At 49.2% G+C, this 21,374-nt stretch overlaps 2 protein-coding genes and 2 non-coding genes across 4 annotated transcripts in view; all 4 read right to left on the reverse strand.

The window, feature by feature from the left end:
- clasp1a (cytoplasmic linker associated protein 1a) overlaps nt 1-14,873 on the reverse strand; it is a 65,379-nt gene extending 50,506 nt beyond the window's left edge. Inside the window, exon 1 of the mRNA XM_070975298.1 lies at nt 14,658-14,873. Within this exon, the coding sequence (XP_070831399.1) occupies nt 14,658-14,855 (198 nt within the window). The 5' untranslated portion in view covers nt 14,856-14,873. The remainder of the gene's footprint in view (nt 1-14,657) is intronic.
- Nucleotides 14,874-17,707: 2,834 nt separating this feature from the next.
- nifk (nucleolar protein interacting with the FHA domain of MKI67) lies at nt 17,708-21,244 on the reverse strand. Its single transcript, XM_070975968.1, has 6 exons — nt 21,020-21,244; nt 20,321-20,449; nt 19,858-19,966; nt 19,556-19,767; nt 19,330-19,392; nt 17,708-19,040 (listed from the first exon to the last, which is right to left on the reverse strand). The coding sequence occupies exons 1-6, from the start codon at nt 21,140-21,142 to the stop codon at nt 18,810-18,812; spliced, it is 867 nt and encodes a 288-aa protein (XP_070832069.1). The 5' UTR covers nt 21,143-21,244; the 3' UTR covers nt 17,708-18,809.
- LOC139340807 (small nucleolar RNA ACA64) lies at nt 19,111-19,242 on the reverse strand. Its single transcript, XR_011602964.1, has one exon. It is a non-coding gene; the product is annotated as a small nucleolar RNA ACA64 (small nucleolar RNA).
- On the reverse strand, nt 20,090-20,219 carry LOC139340806 (small nucleolar RNA ACA64). The gene has a single exon (XR_011602963.1). It is a non-coding gene; the product is annotated as a small nucleolar RNA ACA64 (small nucleolar RNA).
- Nucleotides 21,245-21,374: the final 130 nt, after the last annotated feature.

The following is a 21,374-nucleotide window of genomic DNA, read 5'->3' on the forward strand; positions in this document are numbered from 1 at the left end:
TTCACCTCCTCCAGAGAGGACACTTCATGCTTGATTTCCCGCAGTGAAAACACTGAGACGAGAGTGTCCTCCTGCAGACATACTGCTACTGATACTCACACAGCTCCCTCTGTCTCAAGCTCAAATATATTTCATTTTTCATTTCCAAAGATTTATTAGCAAAACATGTCCCCACATTTGGTGTTTTGATGGTCTGAAATCTCTTTTAGGCGTTCACCTGACTTGGACAGAAATGTCGTTACGCTCTGTTGAATCATTGAACTCGGTGGAGCGCTCAGTTCAAAAGTCTGGACCCAGACAACAACCAGCTGCTGAACAGGCGAGCAAATGCTATTCACACAGGCCAAAATGTCAAATTTGCCTCAAAGGGCTTTACGATCCGTCCAGCATATGACACCCTCTGTCCTCAGACACTCAGCCTCTCTTGATGCATGCACTGTCCAATCACAGCTTGGCAACGGTAACCAGGAACAACAGGTCTGAGGCGACGTTCACGCGGCTGTAGTACGAGTGATGTTCCACATGCAAAGACTTTGGGGCGGTGGATCTGTTTCTGCCCCCTCCAGCAGAAATATCAGAGTGAGAGTGTCAGGAGTGGATTAAACGCTGAGTTTAAGTGGCTGCGTCACAAAAGCCTTGTCCAGGTCAGGAGGGTCTGATATCATATTTAGGGTGACATTAGTGGCTGTTTATGCTACATGGACAAAACAGTCTGATATTTGCCTGTTAGCCTTTTGTCTTTGTGCAGCGTTAGCATATAGCATTGCATCATGAACGCAGCAGTCAAATGAATATCTGGTCATTGGGTGACGTTAACAGCAAATGTTTTGAAATAACTCACAGAGTGGTTTGTTTTAAAACGGGGCGGGGCAGAGTGGAAGAGTCCTCAAGCTCCAGCACCCACATACAAAGCCGACAGCCTCCCGTGACGCCTGAACACAACACAGCTGTGAGAGCGTCGTCAGGCTCCATGATGGTTTTAAGACAACGCAGCCTCAATCAATCAGTCCAAACTGTGCAGCCTGTGTGTGTGTGTATGTGGAAAGCATGACAATAAATACGAGCTCACACCTTCAAAAACTCCCAGAGGGGCTGGAGGACGACTGGACAGGCTTCCTACAAGGTCTCTGGCTGCCAGTGTTACACTAGTCACACTTCTCCTGCCAGAGCCGAGTCCATGCCGAGCATCAGACAGAGTCATTAGCAGAGAATTTAGAGGTAGACGGACTCTGAGATGCTTGGCGTTCAATCACGGCTGTAAATCTCACTAATGGGAGGCTTCACGGAGTACAAGGCAGCACATCTGTGCTTGTCTTACATGCCACCGCCAAAAGAAAAGGTTATGTCAGCGACTTTCAGGCAGAAAGCTCACAATAGTCTCATAATGTGCCATGTTATTTCTCCACTCTTCAATGCTGCGTGTTGTCTCTGGCTAGGTGCAGGCCTTAACGATGGCCTTAAAGATCACTAATGAACGCCCACCTGTTAACCCCGAGCACGCTCCCTCTCCCATTAACAAAGCAGCATGTGCTCATGCTGCTTCGTTAGCAGCAGCCGCGATGCATCAGACCTTGTGTGTCTGCATCCAGTCAGAGGTGTAAAAATCTTCTAGACGCACGTTTTCTAATCTCACTGCAATGAAAAGTCTGATTTAAAGGAGCAGTCTGCAGGGTTTAGTGGCATCCAGCAGTGAGGCTGCAGACAGCAACTGAAAGGCACTCTCTGGAGTCCAGTTTGTCCTTTCTGGGCCGCTGTAGAAATATTTCAACATGGCGAGCTCAGTGGAAGAACTGCTCCTTCAGCAGATAGAAAGAGTTCATTCTTAGCTTCAGGTGATTATACACCAATTATGATTATTATGTTCTATTTCTGCTGGTAGATGCTCCGAAGCCCTAAACACTGGTCCTTTCTGTTTATTTTGAAAAGTCTCCAGCTTTGTCCCAGAGGCCTGTCAGACAGCAACCACGGGACGGCCGGTGACGCGAGCCGAGGTGCTCATGAGTCCCGTCGGCCCCCGGCGGGCGACTAAAAACAGCAGCAGCAGATCAGGCAGCGGACTGACGGCGCTCAGAGGACGAGACGCTGCTCCGGCAAACACAGGTGGAAAAAACACAGTCAATACAAGCTTACAAGATGACACACACACACACACACACACACACACACACACACACACACACACACACACACACACACACACACACACAAACCAACAGTGGACAGAGTCTGTCCACCAAGGACACTGTGACCGCTGCTCAAAACATGCATTTGTCACTTTCTCTCATTGGCATAAACACTTGCACACGCACGCGCACGCATGCGCGCACGCACGCACGCACACACACACACACACACACACACACACACACACACACACACACACACACACACACACACACACACACACACACACACACACACACACACACACACACACACACACAGTAAAAGCTTTGCCTGCATCCATTTAATTCATATTTGCATAATACTCAGATGTACCAGCAGCAGTGAACGGACACTCAAGCACCCTAACGTAAACGCTCTGCAGCAGCTTTCAGCCTCCTGAGCTGAGCTGAGCTGAGCTGAGCTGAGCTGAGCTGAGCTGAGCTGAACGCTGGAGGCTGTCCAAGCTTTCCTGGACTGAGCTGCAATATTTAAGCCCTGACATGAAGTTAGTGTCTGAGGCGGCCACACGTGCACTGTCATGGTACCTGCCAGAGCGATGAGGAGGACGTCAGTCTGCAGGCGGACAGCGGTCTTAATGGAAGCGGCAGCCAACAACAACCGGACACGGAGGCAGAGAAACGGCTGATTCAGGACGTCGCGGGCTGATGAAGGTCATGGAGAAGCAAGACGGAGGTTATGTCAGAGCAGGCGAGAGGTGATGGTGGCAAAACACACCAACACGCTACGCCACCATCAGACCGTCAGCTCTGAGGTTACCTTTTGGAAACGCCTTCCCCTCCTTTGCTCTCCGTGCACAGTTTACCTGCTTGAACGTGATTGGTCAATACCACCTGAACCACAAAGGGACAGCAGAACGTTCTGATACCAAAACCCTGTCCCCCGCCTGCAGACTCTGCTTCATGAGCAGATACAGTATGTCTACAGTATAGAGAAATCACAGTCTTCAATGTCTAATTTCTGATGAATTCAGATGTTTCAGAGTGAAAAATGCATTTTGGGAAAGTGAAAGGTCACATTTTCATGACTGGCCTCAGGTACAAAAAGAACTCAGTAACAAAATAAGCAGATAACTAATCAAGTGTAACGTCAGCAGTTAGTCAGCGAAAGCCGCAGAATAAAGGCCTCGTTCAGCAGAGCTGCTGTGACTGCACCCCTGCAGTGTTTCTTGTGTTGTCCGGGAATAAAAAGCCAAAGAGCGGAGCAGCAAGTCAAACCAGAGGCCTCTGTGTTCCCCCAGATAACCACACTCCTCTTCTCCTGGTGTTTGCAGGAGCGGCTGCGTTCACGGGAACTCCACTCAAAGGGGTGCGAGTGCTAATGACCGACAGATTTGTGTTAATGCAAAGAAGGAACAGAAGAGTCATGAAAGTGCCTTCGTTTAGGGAACATGTGATCCTGCAGGGCTGCACTAAAGTACAGTCAACAGCTTCCTCACAAAGGAGAAGAGCTCCAGAGTGACATGACAACACAACTGATGGAGCGTCATGCTAGCTGCCATGCTAGCTGCCATGCTAGCTGCCATGCTAGCTGCCTGCGACACACAGCATGTCAGTGCTACGCTGCTCTCTCTGCTCTCCTCGTCACAGCAGCCTTTCATCCACCTCACAGCACAGTCCCTGTAACATGAAGGCCACCATGACGCCTGAACTGTACGTACAACACACTCTTTTGTCTGTGACTCTGGCACAGGGCTCACGCTGGACCATGACACAGCACATTGGATGCACAGTCCACTCAGTGGCTTCCCTCCTGGGCTCTGCTGACTCAGCAGAATGAATGGCCGAGCTGATAACGTGATACGGCTGTTGGAGCTCCGGCGTGGAGAACGACACAGACCTGATCAAAGGAAAACTGACTGGAGGGAAAAACAGCTCTGAATTTCAGGAGTATAATCCCTGGATTATTCCCAGAGCTGCCGGGTTATCGTCTCATCATTTCCCTCTGAGGGGGGCGTCCAGGGAGGAGTCAGATCCCAGCAGGAAGCTGCATCCTGGAGCACGCTTCACGGACTGATGCACAAATATTTGGCTTCACGGCCAGAACAACAGATTATCTGATTATAAAGTCTACACACACCTGGATTGTTCCACCTGCGTGAGTCACAGAGGAGCAGCGAGAGCGGCAACACCAGAGCTGCGTTCAGAGCGGCGACCAGGCTGCGTTCAACACTGTGAACTGTGTCCTCAATTAAACAGACTTTATTATTCAAATCTATGCAGAGTATAAACATGAGTTTCCTCCACTTTTCCTTCTCCTTCACACACACAACCACATACTGATAAACAGCACACACACAGATGGTTACAGCACGAACGGACACGTCACACTGCACACACTACACACACACTACACACACACTACGCACTGCATGCACTGCACACACGCTGCACACACGCTGCACACTGTTTACAACCACACGCTGTCCCACACGCTGTCACTGCTGCCATCTTATTGGGTATAAATGTCTTGCCTTGTCCTGTCTCAATGTTTTTTTTTTTTTGTCTTACTCATTTTTTAATTGCATAAAAGGACAAAGCCCCATAATTCATTTCACTGAGACCAGCACAGCTCATTCAAATAATCTAATAACAACAACAACAATAATAATAATAATAATTCAGCCTTTACCCATGATGCAATGCAGCATCTTACATCTGGCCAATCAGATACGTGCAGGCATACATTCATGGATTAAAGTCTGATTTTACTGTTTATCTTATGGTCGTCTAGATAAAATAAAAGCCGGGGTGACAGCTGTAAAATCCCGTCTCAAAGCATTATGAACTGAATTTCAAGTCTTTCAAGTCAACGTGCCACAAACTGAAGTCAGCCCCAAGAATTAAAAGGACTCTGGACACTTTTACGACCCCCCCAGTCAGAGGACGGCGCAGTTTGTCTGTCATGTTTCTGGAGCCTGTTGATCCGGTGGGGTGAGAAGAGTTTACAGCAGCTGAAGATTGAGCAGCACTGAAATCTGCTTTTGGTTTTAATACTTGCTGCTGCTGAAAGCATGCGTCCATGAAGTGTTTGTTCAGGTTAAAATGTGCACAGTCACACACGGCAGCTCAGGTCAGAGGTGGACTCGACTCTGCTGACGGTAAACTGTCGCTCACGGTGACACGGATGATGTAACCCGATTGCTTAACAGAGGCTGCGGCGTTATCTGTCATAAGGACGACGCCACGTGCCTTGTTGCGACACGGGGGATTTGTTGACCTGCAGAAGAAGAGAAGCTGCAGAGACGTCAAAGTCCAGGCGGAGCGACGGCTGCTGAAGCCGGGGAGGAGCTGTGGAGACGGGGTGAACCTTATTCAGATTTCACTGTCAGATTCATCTTTGTTATTCAATCTTTGCCATTTATTATCTACTTTTCTCCACTTTCATAATGAGGATTTTTACACCCTTCTAATAGCAGAAAAGATCTCTGCTGTTGTGTTTTGTGCTGTCAGCAAAGCATCGCTCACTCCGTCAGTCAGCCCCAGTCTGAGTCCAGCCAATCCAAATGTTTGAACAGATCAGCTTTAGATTTTAATCCAGTGCGATCTGAAGAAGCAGCGATGCAGAAAACGTTTTTTAAGCGAATAATTGGCCCAAAGATGAGCTGTGTGTTGTCTGAGTTGTGTAACTGACACAAAGAGAAGCATTTACATCGCAGACAGGATGACGCAGTGCTGCTCGGCAGCGACGCCGCTGAGGGGAAAGAGAGTTCAACACAGCGACGGACAGAAAGCAGGAGATGGAGATGGATGCTGATGTGCTTCAGAGGAGCGGGGTTTCCTTCAGGGCCTGCAGGGGCACGCTGATCGATCACCGGAGAACACAGAACATCTATGAACCGTGTCTGAACGCCGCCTTCGCAAGTTAAACTATCAGATGTTTGGGATGTTCAGCAGGAACAAAGTCCCACAGAGACGCTCAGCTGGTCAGAGCCTGCAGGTTCTCGTTCCAGAGCGAAGCCTCTGTTCTCACAGCTGTAACCAGCTGTGACTTCGTCCAGAGGGGACGGGGAGTTGGTCCAACGACGGCGTGACCACATGGATGAGACGTCTAAGCCACCTGTGACCTCACCTGAGGATCTTTGGGAGTGGGTGGTATGAGGACATAAACCCTGGCTTTGACACGTCACTCACACACAGTTAGCTCCTGGATTGGACAGTCGTAGCATCATATTAGAAACTTCATCAGCTGGGAAAAAGACGTGAGCGTCTCATCATACGTGAATACGAGCATCAGTCTAGACTGCGGCTTTCCTTCAGTTCACTAGAATCTGCTAGGATGGAAAACACAGCAACTAGCAGCTATCAGATGTCCACATCCTTCTACTTATACCCACAATGCTTTGCTTTCTTTGGCCCGGACAGGCCTGCACAAACAAACTAACTGTGCCGTTCAGCCTCTGTTCCTCTTCCCTTCATGGAGGTTTTGATTCCCATGAACGTGACAAAACAACCGAAGCGAGACGAGCTGTGCAAGTTCAGTCAGATTGTAACTGTTCTTTTATTTTGAAGTTTTCACCCCTACCATAATAAGAGTTTCAAGCAACCCTATCCATGCATGAGACTCTGCAGACAAAGCAAAGCTTCCTCCGCCTGCTGCACCACCCACTTCATCCAAATCAATTCTCCTTCTGATCACAGCAGTGATGCACCATCTGCAGTCTGTTTTCTCATAACTCAGCAGGAGCTCACACATCCATCATCTTCACGCAGTTGAACTGACGGCGTTGTTTGATCTTTCCAGCAGATCAAGAGGAGATTCCTTTGACCGATTAACACTTAAAAAATCTGATGTGATCAGCCACCGGAAACATATTCTCTGACCCTGAATCACAGCGTTAAGACTATAAAACACACGTCCATAAATGCTGCATGTGCATGAAGAAACGACCACATGGACACACCGTCATGCATCCACCAGAACATCTGCATCAGTGAAGACATGCGTCAGTCACCTCAGGGTGCGCTGCCTGCTGTGGCCCCTGTGCAGCGCTGAGAGGATTTATTGGCCCCTCGTTGGTCTCTCAGTCAGGCCTCAGGCGGAGGCAGACTAACCCAGCCTAAACTGAGCCAGTGGTCTACCTCCTCCCTCCATCTGCCAGACAGTTGTGCTCATTAATTACCAGCCGGCTGCTGCTGAATGGAGACCAACATGTAAAAAAATAAATAAATAATTGTGTAACTGGGAAATAAAATCATCTCACATGCATTAAAAGGAAACCTGAGTTGCACACATGCAGCTGCTAGATTAACTGGGAAAAAAGGACAAATCCTTGAGTTGAGCAGATTAAATAAGAGAGCAGATTATGAGCGCGGGGTTGGCGCTGAGGGTCCCACCACTGGAGGATTTCTACTGGCAGTGATGGAGGGTGGAGGGGCGGCTGCAGCTGCTGCTGGTGACAGTGATGGAGGCAGCGATGGCGACACACAAAGGGATCATCTTTACACAGTGCGAGCGTCTGCACAGGCCGGGAGAGCAGAGCTCGAGTTCACTGAGGAGTCAGGAGGTTCAGAGGAGAGGAAGTGACGAATGGGTAAGAAGAGCAACAGATAATACAGAAAGGAGCAGAGATAGAAGAGGAAGAGGAGGAGGAAGAGGAAGAGGAGGAGGAGGAGGAGAGAGCGACGCAGGCCGGAAACAGAAAGAGGGCCAGCTGGTTCAGATCCAGGTGCTTTAACGGTGGCTCTCTAAGCATCAGCAGGAGGTGCATCACTACACTCCTCCTCCTCCTCCTCCTCCTCCTCCTCCTCCTCCTCCTCCTCCTCCTCCTCCTCCTCCCACTCCATCCACTGCTGTGTCACTCACATCATGGCGCAGCCCTGCTGCTGAGCTGGCTGCACTGTTGCTGGACACACACACACACACACACACACACACACACACACACACACACACACACACACACACACACACACACACACACACACACACACACACACACACACACACACACACACACACACACACACACACACACACACACACACACACACACACGAGTGTGTGCAGCCATTGATAAGGTTCAGCCCTATCTGAAGGAGACATGTGTTTCCCACTTCTCACCCAAAGCATGCTGGGAAGAGCTCAACAGCCACAACATTTCTGAGGATGCTGATCGTTTGGTAACGACATGAATGAAACGCTGACATCATTAATCAATAAGATTTCCTTCAAATCAGGGTCTTCTGTTACAGGTGGACCTGAAAGTGATTGGACAGAGCTTCTGTGTCGTGAACAGACGCTCTAAAACTGCCGCTGACACCATGTCGTGCCGACCTAGGTTGAATTTTGCGGCTTAACCCATGAAGGGCAACGCTGCGAGTGCAGCAGACATCACACTGAGGACTAACTCCAGCATTAATCCAGACTAAAAGAGCTTTTGATCCGAACCATCACGTTAACACAGTCACTGTGTTTGAACACACAAGTACAGACACGATGAGCAAACACAATGATTCATTCGACACCAGTAAATCCAGAAAAGCATCATTTTATTTTGGAGGAGTCAACCTTTACGTCATTACAACGAGGGTTTCACCAAACTTGAATCCAGCATCAATCCTCTTAAGCCTGGGCTAAACCTGAAGACTAGCTGACGCCCGCAAAGAGCAGACAGACCACAAACAAAGACTGTTTTCAACAACTTAAACACATTTTTCAGTCCTTGACGGTCAGAACATGAACTTTAGGAGTGAGTGAAAACACCAGACAACACGCCGAGCCAGCGGAGCTCTGGAGGGAGACGACCCAAAAACCTACGAGGACGCCAACCTCTACGTGTTCTGCTACCAAAACAAACATGGACGGCAACCTGCAGGTCGACAAGGAGGCGTTTGTGCTGGAAAGGCCACTAAAGGACGTGACGTCAGCTGTCAGCGTCAAAGATGTTTTAGAAAGTCTTCAGCTTTAGACTCAAGTCGCTGCAGATCACACGTGTTGGGACTGGATCTGCTGACGGTCAGCATGTGTTTTCCAGCCTTTATGAAACCAAATCCCAAACAATCTCTGAGGTTCAAGTCAATGAAAGTCAAATATAATCTAACATTTCAGAAATAATATTCAAAAATCAACTTTCAAGAGCCATACATATCCAGATAAATGAGAGGTTTTGCACAGTGCTCTTTGATTTGACAGCAGATCAGTTAGACGACAAGTTTAACGACGAGGGTTTAATAACTTAGAACCAGATCTAAGTCAGAGTCCAACCCCAGCAACACAAACCAGACTGCTTGTTTTACTTCACAGATAAGATCAATATCACATCAATCAAATCCCTCACAGCACATAAGACGTGTGTGCTGCTTCATTTATGACACACACACACGCACGCACGCAGCAGGGCAGACCATGCAGCCTCTGCGTCACCTTGAAGGCCTCCCTTCATCTTCCCCCTCTGAGCTGTGCACAAAGCTCCGCTCTCCCAGGGTCCATGAAGGTAACATGGTTCAGGATTAACGTGTAACGTGGGGCCACGCCGAGGCTTCAAAGTGCCCCTTCAAGCTGAAGTGACGGCCTGGTGACCTGCTGGACACACACACAGATGATGTGTGACACACGTCACCTCTACAGATTTCCACTGACCGTTTGTGTGTGTGTGTGTGTGTGTGTGTGTGTGTGTGTGTGTGTGTGTGTGTGTGTGTGTGTGTGTGTGTGTGTGTGTGTGTGTGTGTGTGTGTGTGCGCGCGCACTCAGCTGCTGGAGTCTAATTCATCCAAATCCAGAGCTTTGGACGAAGGTTACAGAGGCTCCTACAGGGGTTTGCTGCTGTCACTCAAACTGACACACACACACACACACACACACACACACACACACACACAACACACACACACACTCTCTCTCTCTCTCTCTCTATTCCCACCTCCACAATGTGCTGACTCAGTAAATCAAAGAGAAATGTTATTGATCAAGTAATCCCAAAGAGCCAAACTGTAGTCTGGAACCTTCTGCCGAGTGAAACCTCCTCAAACCTCCTCAAACCTCCTCAAACCTGGCGGCGAGTGGACCATGAGACGGAGAGTGTGACCTGTGAATGCAGGACAAACGACACGTGTTGCTGCTCTTTCTTCATCCCTTCATCCATCCTCCCTCTACCTGAACCCACTCAGGTCGCATTCAGGGTCAATCCAATGTGTCATATCCATAATTTAAGTCGCTAAGCCTGAAAAAATAAGGTGTGTCAGATCCCGTAGATGACAGCTGTTCCTTCAGTGCGTCAGGTATATTTAATTAACATTTAAGTCCATAAAAGTATTGGACTGAACTTGGTATCAGCCAATAATAAAAGTCAATCTGCATATTTGTGCTTATAAGCTACAGAGTGAGACGGTGAAGGGAGCTGATGACACAGTTTTCAGTGTTCAATAGTCTGATATTAAGGTCTGAGCACAGCCATTATGCTTGTGCTCGTCTCAGGTATCCGAGTGCCGTTTAGCAGCAGAGCCAACTGAGGTAAGCACTTAAAATGTCGCCACAGGGAAATGGCTCTCTTGCCTTAATAGGCCACATTACTTGCTGCACAGTTTCCTGTTGAGACATCACATCCCCCCGCAGGGCAACAGAAGCAGCGTTTTACGAGTGCAACTTCAAAGTGATGTCATTCAGCTGCACCCCGGAGCGTTTGAGCAGACGAGTAAATCATCTGTCCGGGCTGTGACGACGTCAGCTGGTCGGTCCTTCCTGCAGCCACGGGCAAACAAAAGGCCGCGATTTCATCGTCCATCCTCATTTGATGCCACCGTTTCCCCCGAAAGCTGCGCTGTGCTACCATGACTCAGCAAAAGACCGAAGCAAGAACATCACATGAAACTCACTCCAGCCGTTTGACAGCTGAGACGTGTTCGTGTTGAGGAAAGACAAAGCTTTGGTCCCGCGTTCGAGCCACTCAGCCTGCAGCACCACACGTCTTATATAACACATGAAAGGTGGGGTCATTGTTGTGATGGACGAGGCGAAAACTGTCTCAAACTTTCGGTCTGGCAGACCACACGGCGGCTATTTCTGTGGAGGGAAATGAGAAGACACGGCTTCACCCTCCTGTATAAAACAAAGCCGTAAACTGTAATGAGCAGGAGCGGAAAAAGCCTTTCAAAAGCCGCTCAATGGCTCCCCGAAGACAGCGCCGGTCCTCAATCCCGACTCTGAGAAACACGAGCTGGGACACATCTCACAAACACTTCTATCTGAGCTGACTGAAACCCCGGGAGAGGCCGGCAAAGGGCGGGAGAGGGCGGCACAGGGTGGGAGAGGCCGACACAGGGTGGGAGAGGCCGACACAGGGTGGGAGAGGCCGGCACGGGCCGGGAGAGGCCGGCACGGCCCGGGAGAGGCCGGCACAGGGTGGGAGAGGCCAGCACGGCCCGGGAGAGGCCGGCACGGCCCGGGAGAGGCCGGCACGGCCCGGGAGAGGCCGGCACAGGGTGGGAGAGGCCGGCACGGCCCGGGAGAGGCCCGGGTGGCCATGCCAGGGTCCTAAGGCGTCTGCGTACCCCAAATTAAGACAGAAACTGAGAACAATGAGCCCAGACTGAACACTAGATTCAGCCTGTTTTGAGCTCACTCACGCACAGAACACACAGTCGCAGCTGATAAATTGTCCCTAATGGTAGGAGTACGATAACAGTGGAAATGCTGTCTCCCTAATGACCTCTTGCAGGCATCATAAGAATTAATCCACATCAGAAACGATCCTCTGCTCCAGCCACACGGACCAGACACGGCTAGCAGCAACATTTCAGGTGGCACCAGGTTGTCTGAGCGATCACTTCAAGGCCCGTCATCCGGAAACCAGCCGTGCCAGCCTTCATTTAGTCAGTAAAGCGGCTCAGCTCGCAGGCTCAGCTCCGCACAGGCTGAATCAGGGATGAAAATGACGGCAGGAAGCGGTGACGTGATGGATGGCTACTGACAAACAGCCTAACTGGTCTGCTGGAGGCGGACAGGTGTGGAAAACAGGGCAGAGAAGGGGGGTGACGCACCAATCCCGTCCTCGTTCATTGTTTTTGGTGGTTTGTGCTCCCTCGTGCACTCTTGCTTCCTTCCTTCACTCCACCTTTGCATTCAGCCCGTCTTTAGGTGTGCTCGTTCTGAGCTGACGTAGCAGCTGAAGCCACAGCTGGGATGCTGCCGCTGACGAGACACACCCCGAGACGGACGGGACACGCAGGAGGACAACTGCACGGAGAGGTGTCTGCCCACCCGCAGCACACATGGCTCTGCGCTTCAGATCGCATCAGCATGAATCATTAATCGCTCTATTTAGAAACGGTCCTGGCACCAGCAGCCAGCGACGGCCACGCTTCATGCTGATCACAACATACTCAAACACATCCCTTCCAGTGTCTCAGCGGTCGCTTGATGTTTCTGGGGCCTTCAGGGAAGAGAAGGCATTTCAGAAGTGTGCCGTCAGACCTAAATATTGTCATATTAACCCAGCTGCTCAGGGAATTTCGAAGCTTTTCTGAGGTTCCTGGGATGGATGGCAGCAGGTTCAAGTCTGCCACACAGAAAGAAATCCCACAACAATCACGTATTGTAGATTGCATCATAAGAGCTTTGTTGGAGCAGCTACCGTGGCAGATACCTCACTAACCAAACAAAAGGTGTTTAAAGTGCACTCTTAGTTAAGATATGCAAACATACTGGAATAGTTCAGAAACCACTGGAACCTGCTGAAGCTCATGAGGAAGGCAGAGTTCGTCTGTCAGTCAGGTCGGTGGAGGTGAATGAAGGAAAAATAAAATACTGTTTAATCTATCTGTCATCGTGGCCTCGCATTAAGCCGCACTGCGAGCTTGACATGATGTTAAACTCCTTCCAGTCTACACCTCACTTGTCAGCTCACCAGTATGAACAATCTGCTGTTTGTCATCTAAACTCCTTCCAGCGACGTGCAGCAAAGACGAGACGCCGGGTGACCTGCCGGCACGCTGAGGTTTAGGTTGGGAGAGTGTAAAACACGATAAAGCTCTTCCTTTAAACAGTTGCTTGGTATTACAGGCATCTGCCCAAAGCTCCATTTATGGTGAATGAGTCCATCACCCTCTCTCTCTTTCTCTCAAACTAAATAGTTTCCACATTAGTTGCCAAGTGATCAGTTGGGCCTGTGCTGAGGATACGGCCTCTGTCTGGCCAACAGCGCGAGAAGCAGCCCTGAAACGCAGAGCTGTGTTTTCTATGAGCGCTGTCACACCTGAAAGAGGGAATATCATGACCTGCTTCTGACAGGCTGACTCACCTCAGCCTTCACAGCGCCCAGAAAACACTAACAGAAAGCTGCCATCTTCTCTAATCTTGCATCTTTTATGCAGCATTCAGACCAAAACAAGGCCAAAGTTTAATGTTGGCACAATGGCTGTTGTTCTGTCTGTTACCCAAACTACTGACTCCTCTGTGTGAAGCCTCATATCTGCCAGCTCGGCCTCCAACGCCACCAGCCTCTCGCCTGATGCAGAAAAACACAAACCCTCTCTGGCTCGGCGTGGTCATTTGCACACACAGAAACGATCATCACAACGCGGGATCACGCTGAGACTGCGGAGACGCCGGGAAGGAAAACCAGGCGAAAGCTTCCCCCGTCCTCGCTCGCGTACAGCATGCAGGGCATCAGGGGCAGGCTTGGCTTTGTTCAGGCACATATCTCTGACATTTTCAGGCCCACATTGAGCAAAAGCAGCATATCCCAACATGAAATCAGAGCTTTAGTAAACAATGTGTTCGCCAGTCACGTCGCGGCAGAGAAAGCAACCTGCGGTCGGCGCTGAAAGGACTGCTGATGTAGTCACAATTCAGGGTCAGATAAAACCGTGCCCCAGATTGAACTCCAAAATAAAGCACAATCAATCACAGAAGAAGAATGTAAGCCAGCGCCATGGTGAGGGGAAACAATACTGTCACGAGCTGCTGCCTGCCTGAGGACACTGTACTGCACAGCAACAGTAAGAAAAACTGGAAACTCCACTTAAACAAACTGGAAAAGGCCTTTATGTGACAGCACAATGAAGAAACAAAACTCTGTTTACAGCAGAGCTTTTTTCAGCTGCTGTATTTGACTCAGAAGCTAATTACATGTGTGGGAATGCTCCGGCGTGTTCGTGCATCTGAAAACAGATCATATCTAAATGAGAGCCTTTTAAATGAGAGATAACCAGGACGCTGCTCGTGGTTCAACGAGCCGCAGCAGATAAACTGAAGGCACAACGTCTCTTCAAGCATGCTGAAACAACACACCCCCCCTTCAGCCCACAGTCAGCAGAAAATTGCAGTGGGTAGAAAACCAGCTGCTAATTACGGATAACGAGCGCACACCTGAGTGCAGTCATGTCATCTGGTCTGAACCACGATGCAAATGTGGAACCACGCAGCTGTTTGCTTATTGTGAAAGCTTAAAGCGGCGTGGGTGCAGGTGTGGAAACCTGACCCCGCCCCACACTGTCCCACCACCCCTGTCGTTCAATGCCTCGTCAGCAGTTTACCTTGAAGTTGCTGGAGTTGACCCAGGAGCTGGCGATGCCGTCCACCATCTTGTCCAGCGCCGTCTGATCCTGCTCCAGGTCGTGGGACTTCTCCTTGTCCGAAATGTAATCGATGATCTCTTGCCCCACCTGCAGCCGCCGGCCCACGTCCTTCTGCAGGACCTGGGCCAGGCAGTTCTCCATGCTGGGCTCCGTCATCCTGGCCTGTGATGACCGATGGCTGGCTGGCTACTCGCGATCCTCTGCTGCTCAAAGCAGCGGGAATGACAGCTAAACAAAAGGAGCCCCAGTTAATGAGCGAGCGGCTGGGTGACCCGGAAAGGGAGAGGAAAAAGAGAGGCAAGTGTACACAGTCTGCTTGTATTTTTATCCCAGAGGACAGCCCTCGCCTTTGTGCGAATGCTAGCTCGCTAGCAAGCTAGTGGCCGTGCCCTAGGGATGATGGAGCGCGGCTCGGGGAATGGCAGCAATGCAGCATGTGTGTGTCTGGACAGCAGCTGGGGAAAGTTTACTACTCCCTCCCACTTGGGTTTTTTCCCCCTCTTCTTCCCTTCGAGGAGTCGGAGCCAAACCGCTATAGCAGGGGTAGAAGAGGTGGTTTTGGCGAGCAGAGCGCGAGGCAGCAAACAGAGAGGGATGGCGAGGGCTGGCTTAAAGCTCCATGTCTTGTCCCGGGATCTGCCCTGGAGAGCCCTAGAGGAGCAGAAAGGACAGAAGGGTCAATTCAGAGTCATTTTAATCAGAATAAACTGTTGATTGGTCCTGGCACAGTTCAGATTTCTGAGCTGATAGTGGTTATCTGACGAGAAATGTCATAAAATATGTGGCCAAAACTATGTGGACACCTGGAGAACATACTGCGACAGCACACAATGACCTTTTAGACTGAAGTCAGACATCTAACAACTGATTTCATCCTGATTCAAATCAGTTTTGTCCATCAGACATCAGACTAAACACATTCAGTTTATTGTCACAGAAAGAGAATTAAATCAGCAAATCCTCATATTTGGGATGATGTTTGGCTTTCTGCTTGAAAAATGCCTAAAAGTTTAAGCAGACTGATATTGGAAATTCATTGTTTGTGCTTTTATTGTTTTAATTCAACAACGTACACAAAGCCAGCGTCGTGGTTCAGAGCCTGAGCTCGACCCATCCAACATCCCACCCCCCCACCCCCCCGACATCAGCGGGCGACCTCAGTGCATCTTCACTACATAAGAGCAAATGTCTGCAGCCAAGTGCCAACGTCTCCTCAGAGGAGCTGAGGCTGTCAGCAGCAGATTAATGCGCGTGGTTTTGGGATCAGAGCTAACGTCTGGGCGTATGAATACGTTTGGCCACGGTGTCAGAAAAGTCCCCGGAGCTTCAGGGTGCTTCCCAGTCGAGGGATGAATAAGCTGCTGAGCCACACGAGCAGCCGGTGAAACTGAAGACAAATCAGCACTCAGAACAAGATGGAAGACAGCTCAATGTAGACTGGACGAATCCCCCCACCCAAACACAAAGCCCCCCATCTCTGCCAGCTTCCAACGCTCGGGGAGAGGCCGGGGCTCGGGGTCGAGCTTCTGTGGCAGCTCCCATGAATGAACACGAGGACGTCGCTGCAGTGTTTACTGCTCTGAACTGCTCGATCAGACGCCGTCCTCCCTTCAAACGACTCCAGGCCTTCAGTGCGACGCGATCATCTGCCAGAAAGGAATGTCTCACCGGCTCCTGACGGACGGGGGACGGCCTTTGTTGTGGGAAGTGAAATTCAAACCTGCGAGCTCTGAAGCAGATAGATGTGGGCCATTCACCGGACTATGACCTCCCTGCTGCTATAACGCTTGAATTACTTTCACATAGATGTGCAATCAAGATAAACGTTCCCCTTTGTACGTGCTGACGATGGTAATAACACATATAAACATTAAGACTCCTGCTGGGCTTTAAATTAACAGCTAAACAGCTGTAAAACAGACACAGTGTGCGTGTGTGTGTGTGTGTGTGTGTATTGTGCAGGACTGTGTATGTATACTGACATTTAAGTGTGAGTGTGTGTGTTCAGTGTAAGTAAAGTGCACAGGTATGAGAGGAAGACATTTCAGTAGTAACGCATCAGCTCTACTGTTGTTATTGTTATTATTATCTTATTATTATCTCTTAAATTTAAGACATGGAAATTCAACACTTGTCAGTAAGGATTCAGTTTTTATTGTTTTAGGGTTTCAACCCCTGAAGCTGCTGTAATCAAAGCTCCATTGTTCAGCTTCCACCAGACCTGCTCTCCCCTGACAAGCCACTCATCCCTGTCACACAGATTTGCTGCTTGGTGTCTGTTTACACACACACACACACACACACACACACACACACACAGCTCTATGCTAGCTGGGCTCCAGCTAGCTCCCAGCCTGACCATCACTGCTAGCTAAGCCCGGCGGAGGAGCTCCCTGACAGCTCCTAACGTGAACCACAACGTCAGCCCTCCCCTGGATTTCACCCCCGTGGCTGTAAGACCCCCATTTTCTTTGTTTCTCCCTGAAAGCAGCCGCTAACCCCTCCACGGTACCAGGCACGGTAGGTGTGTGGGGAATAAAAGCTAAAGCTAGCCCCTAGCGAAGCCCTTCCTTTCAATGAAACGTCAGTCCGCAGCCAGGCGGCACAAAGAGGAGAAAATGTGGCAAGGAGGCGCGGAGGTGCTGCCTCATCCTCCGGCTTTCCACTCACCATATCCTGCTGAGACTCCGCTCCGGGGTCGGACATACAGCTCGTCTTTTCAGCCTGTAAATGTTCAGTCTGCGGCCTCAGACCTCCTCTGTCTTTCTCTTTCTCTCACACTCTCCACCCGGAATTCTGCCTGCAGGACAAGAATGGGATCGTCGTGCGCATGCGCAGTCGAGCCTGGGATGATGTTGGCACTTGGAAAACTGTCGCATGGCAATGCAAAAAAAAAAAAAAAAAACTGTCCGTGTGCATCGTTGAAGCGTAAACTCGACGTCTAGCGACACCTACTGGACGCACGCGGCGGTGACGGAACGATTAAAGTGAGGGTTTAACGGCTGTTTGGCTCAAAATGGAGCTGTGAAGCAAAAACACACAGAGAGCAAATGTATTAAAAGATAAAAATATATAGAAAAAGAAATAAACTCAAGCAGAGCTGTCAGAGGGAAAAATAAATTGTTATACATTTAATTAAGCGTTTTATTAGATTTAAGCGGCGACCTCAGTTCCACCAGAAAATGTGAACATTTAGGAGGTGATGTACAAAATTTCTGTTTGTGAATAAAGAACTTTACATATAAAACAATGAAGCTGATCACAGATTTGAGGGCGCCATCATCTGGATTATCATAGTAACACACCAGCAGTTCAGGGACACCTTTCTTTATTGATCCATACTTTACAAAAGAGCCCAAAGGTGATGAATCGCCCAGTTTAAAGCCTCCAGTGATGATATGTAGATTTACATTATATTTGAGATATTTCCATACATTTCTACTTGTGATCGTAGAACAGCGCAGGCGTTATAACATGAACGATGGCTCTGCTCTCAGACAGTGAGCCAGTGGGCACAAAACAGAGCTGAAACTGAGGCAGCTGAAAGGAACTGAGCCCTCATTATTCTGTCCACACCTGTGCTTTTCCTCCTGTCACGCTCCTTCAAAGGCAGCGTGTGTTTGTATTAACAGGACGACTCGAGCGCACGCTCACATCATTTATTTCTATAGACCATAGTTTACAGAGTACAAATTCAGTCACACCTTCAGACAAGTGTGATCACAAACAAACACAAAAATATATAATTAAGAGTTGGTCTATTTAGTATCAACATCAGAGCCTTTATTTCAAAGGAAAGAGTCTGCTGAAAGACTGAAACGCACATTTTCCATCTGTCGAAGCAGTCCGAGCCCGAACATCAGGCTCACTGTGCTGAAGCTGCAGCGCCACCCACGACGTCGCTCATGTACAATCCAACTGATGTACCACAATGATGGCGGCGTCTGTCATGAGAGCTTCTTCTTTGAATGTGGTTTGCACGTGCTGACGGACGCGCCGTGATTTCTGAACACAGCTCAAAGCTGTCCTGTGACTCCTGACGCAAATCAGACCGAGCGCCATCCTGACATATCTGCAGCCAGAGCACCAAGTCCACAACGCAGAGGACGTTCACTCGGCCTCCGCGCCCTCCTCAGAGGGTTCCTCGCTCTCTGACTCATCACCCTCTTCCTCCTTATCGTCGTCACCATCTTCCTCCTCCTCCTCCTCTTCAGAGGAGCACTCTTCATCTTTCTCTGCAGCCGGCATTTTAATAACAATTTCATCGTCTGCGTCGTCATCGTTGACGACCATGGACTTCCTCCTCTCCAGCACGGAGGGCGTGCAGACCGGCGTGGCGTCCTGAAGGGGAAGAGAGCAGCTCATTAGGGGACGTCCATCTGTCTGTTTGATTCTGTCCAGACGTGATGCAGAATGTTGGTACATGGGTTTTATCACGGAGCCACTGACAGACACACGCGATAAGCTTAATGCACCTCAGTACTGTCAGCACAGGTATCTGACCCCAGATCAGCAAACACACCTGCGGCCATTTTCAGTCTGTGCTAAAGCCAAACGTACACCAAAAAGACGCTGCGTAAACATAAGAACAGAACATAATCACTGCAAAATCCACTGGTGCTGGCCTTACATCACTGCACGTGGACGCGTTCATGGAATCAGAGGACGTTTTCTTGGGAGGCAGCTGGGCGGCCTGGAGAAGCAACGAGAGCAGCACAGATTAACACCGACAGAGGAAGGAGATGCTAACAGTTAGCATCCATTAAAGTTACTGTTCCCATTTCAAATCACATGTCTGAGGATTGAGGCCGTGTGCCGTAAAGTCCCTTATCATGAATAAACCTGACATGACTTACAAATCCAGGGAAGTCATAGTCGATGCCGTTGGCTGCAAGCCTCTTGCGGAGCTTCGCTTCTTTCCGCAGGAGCTTGCCTTTCATTTTGCTGATCTCCTCTTCTGTGTGCTTCTTGTTGTAGCGTGCGACGGCGGGATACGACGGCTTTTTAAATTCCCTCTGGGAGCCAACAAACAGCTTCTCGTGCACCTTCTCTGGTGGCATCACATGACCTGGGAAGCAGGAAGAGGAAACATCAGGCTGATGAAGCTGAAGCTCTTTTAAACTGAGCAAATTCAGACTTTCATGTGACCAGTACTCACATTTGATGAGTCTCTCTCCCATCAGGTAATTATTCATCGTCTCTGCGACTATTTTGGCTACTTCATCACAGTCAAACTCCACAAACGCATAGCCTTTGCTTCCACCTGTCTGCAGGTAAAAGAGAATGACAGATGAATCACACATCAGTTGTTTCATATCACACATCTGCATTTGATTAGCTGGACTTTTATTTAATGCTTTTACACTGTGGGTATTTCAGTTTCCTGGTGCTTTTGTTGGAGCATGGGTTTTATCGCTCTGCCAACAGGTGAGCAGGTGATAAGCTTAACGCACCACAATACTTTAGGCTCAGTTATCTGACCTCAGACCAGCGTTACGCCTGAGATCATTTTCAGTCTGAGCCAAAATTCAGTTAAATCGCTCAGAATCATCTTGATTCTTACCAAACTACAGACTCATTCTTATTCTCATGTTTGTGTGTTCGCTCATCAGCTGAGCTACCTTTTTACTCCTGGACAGCCGCAGCCTCAGGACTTTCCCAAACTGCTCAAAGTAAGATCTGAGCTGAGGCTCGAACAGGCCGAGCGGCAGGTGGCCGACATAAATCACTCCAGGTGTCAAATGGCTCACCTGTGAACACAGACGACAAGAAGACAAAGTGACTTAGAGGAGGAACATTTGCGCATTAGCAGAGGAACAATGAGGTCTGGCTTTGTTTAATGACTGGACTTTAATGGGTTCATTTCACACATAAACATACATTTCATAAGAGGAGAAACACCTGAACTAAAAATGAAGGCTCAGTTCCATTTAGCTGCTACAGGTGCTGGTATGCCGCATGCTGACTCACTGGGACACTTTTTAACCACTGACTCTACATACACCATACACTTCGTGTGTATATACATATATTTCTTTCTGTTTATAACCTAAAAAGATCTTTAAATGTCGAATAACACATCCTATCACAATACAGAGGAAACTGTGGAGCCGCCATTTAAATAAGAGTGGCCTCAGTGAAACACGAGCAGCCGCTTTCACGCTAGCTTAAACTCATTATGTCTGAAAACGCGAACGGGTGACAGAATAAAGTCTAACACGTGCTAACTGCAGTGAAAACATGTTGATAATGAAGCAACAGCAGCCTCGTGTGCAGTGGCTTCAGCTTTCTTTCAGGGCCACACGCTCATCTCGACCCACCTTGCGGGATTTGTTCTTCTTCGCCTCCTGCACCTTCTTCTTGAACTCTGACTCTTGTTTGGGGTCCAAAGCCAGCAGTTGTTTGGCGGGCTCAGGAGCCGTTTCCGCTTTATTTTCAGTCATTTCGATTAATTAAAGATAGGAGACATTAACTGTCACATGAAAACAACCTCGTCGAGCTGCTGCGAACCACGTTGGTCTCTTCATCCGGATGCCCACGTGGTCACAGCCAAAGAAGAGCGGAGGGAAGCGTTGCTGATGTCCACAGTGCGCCCTGCACAGCGCCACCCACAGGCCTGGAGGGTACCTGACTGTACAGCGTCAAGCAGTACAATTACAGCAGTGGTGGAAGAAG

Source organism: Chaetodon trifascialis, chromosome 12, assembly GCF_039877785.1.
Source record: "Chaetodon trifascialis isolate fChaTrf1 chromosome 12, fChaTrf1.hap1, whole genome shotgun sequence".
In the NCBI taxonomy this organism is placed as follows: Eukaryota; Metazoa; Chordata; class Actinopteri; order Chaetodontiformes; family Chaetodontidae; genus Chaetodon; species Chaetodon trifascialis.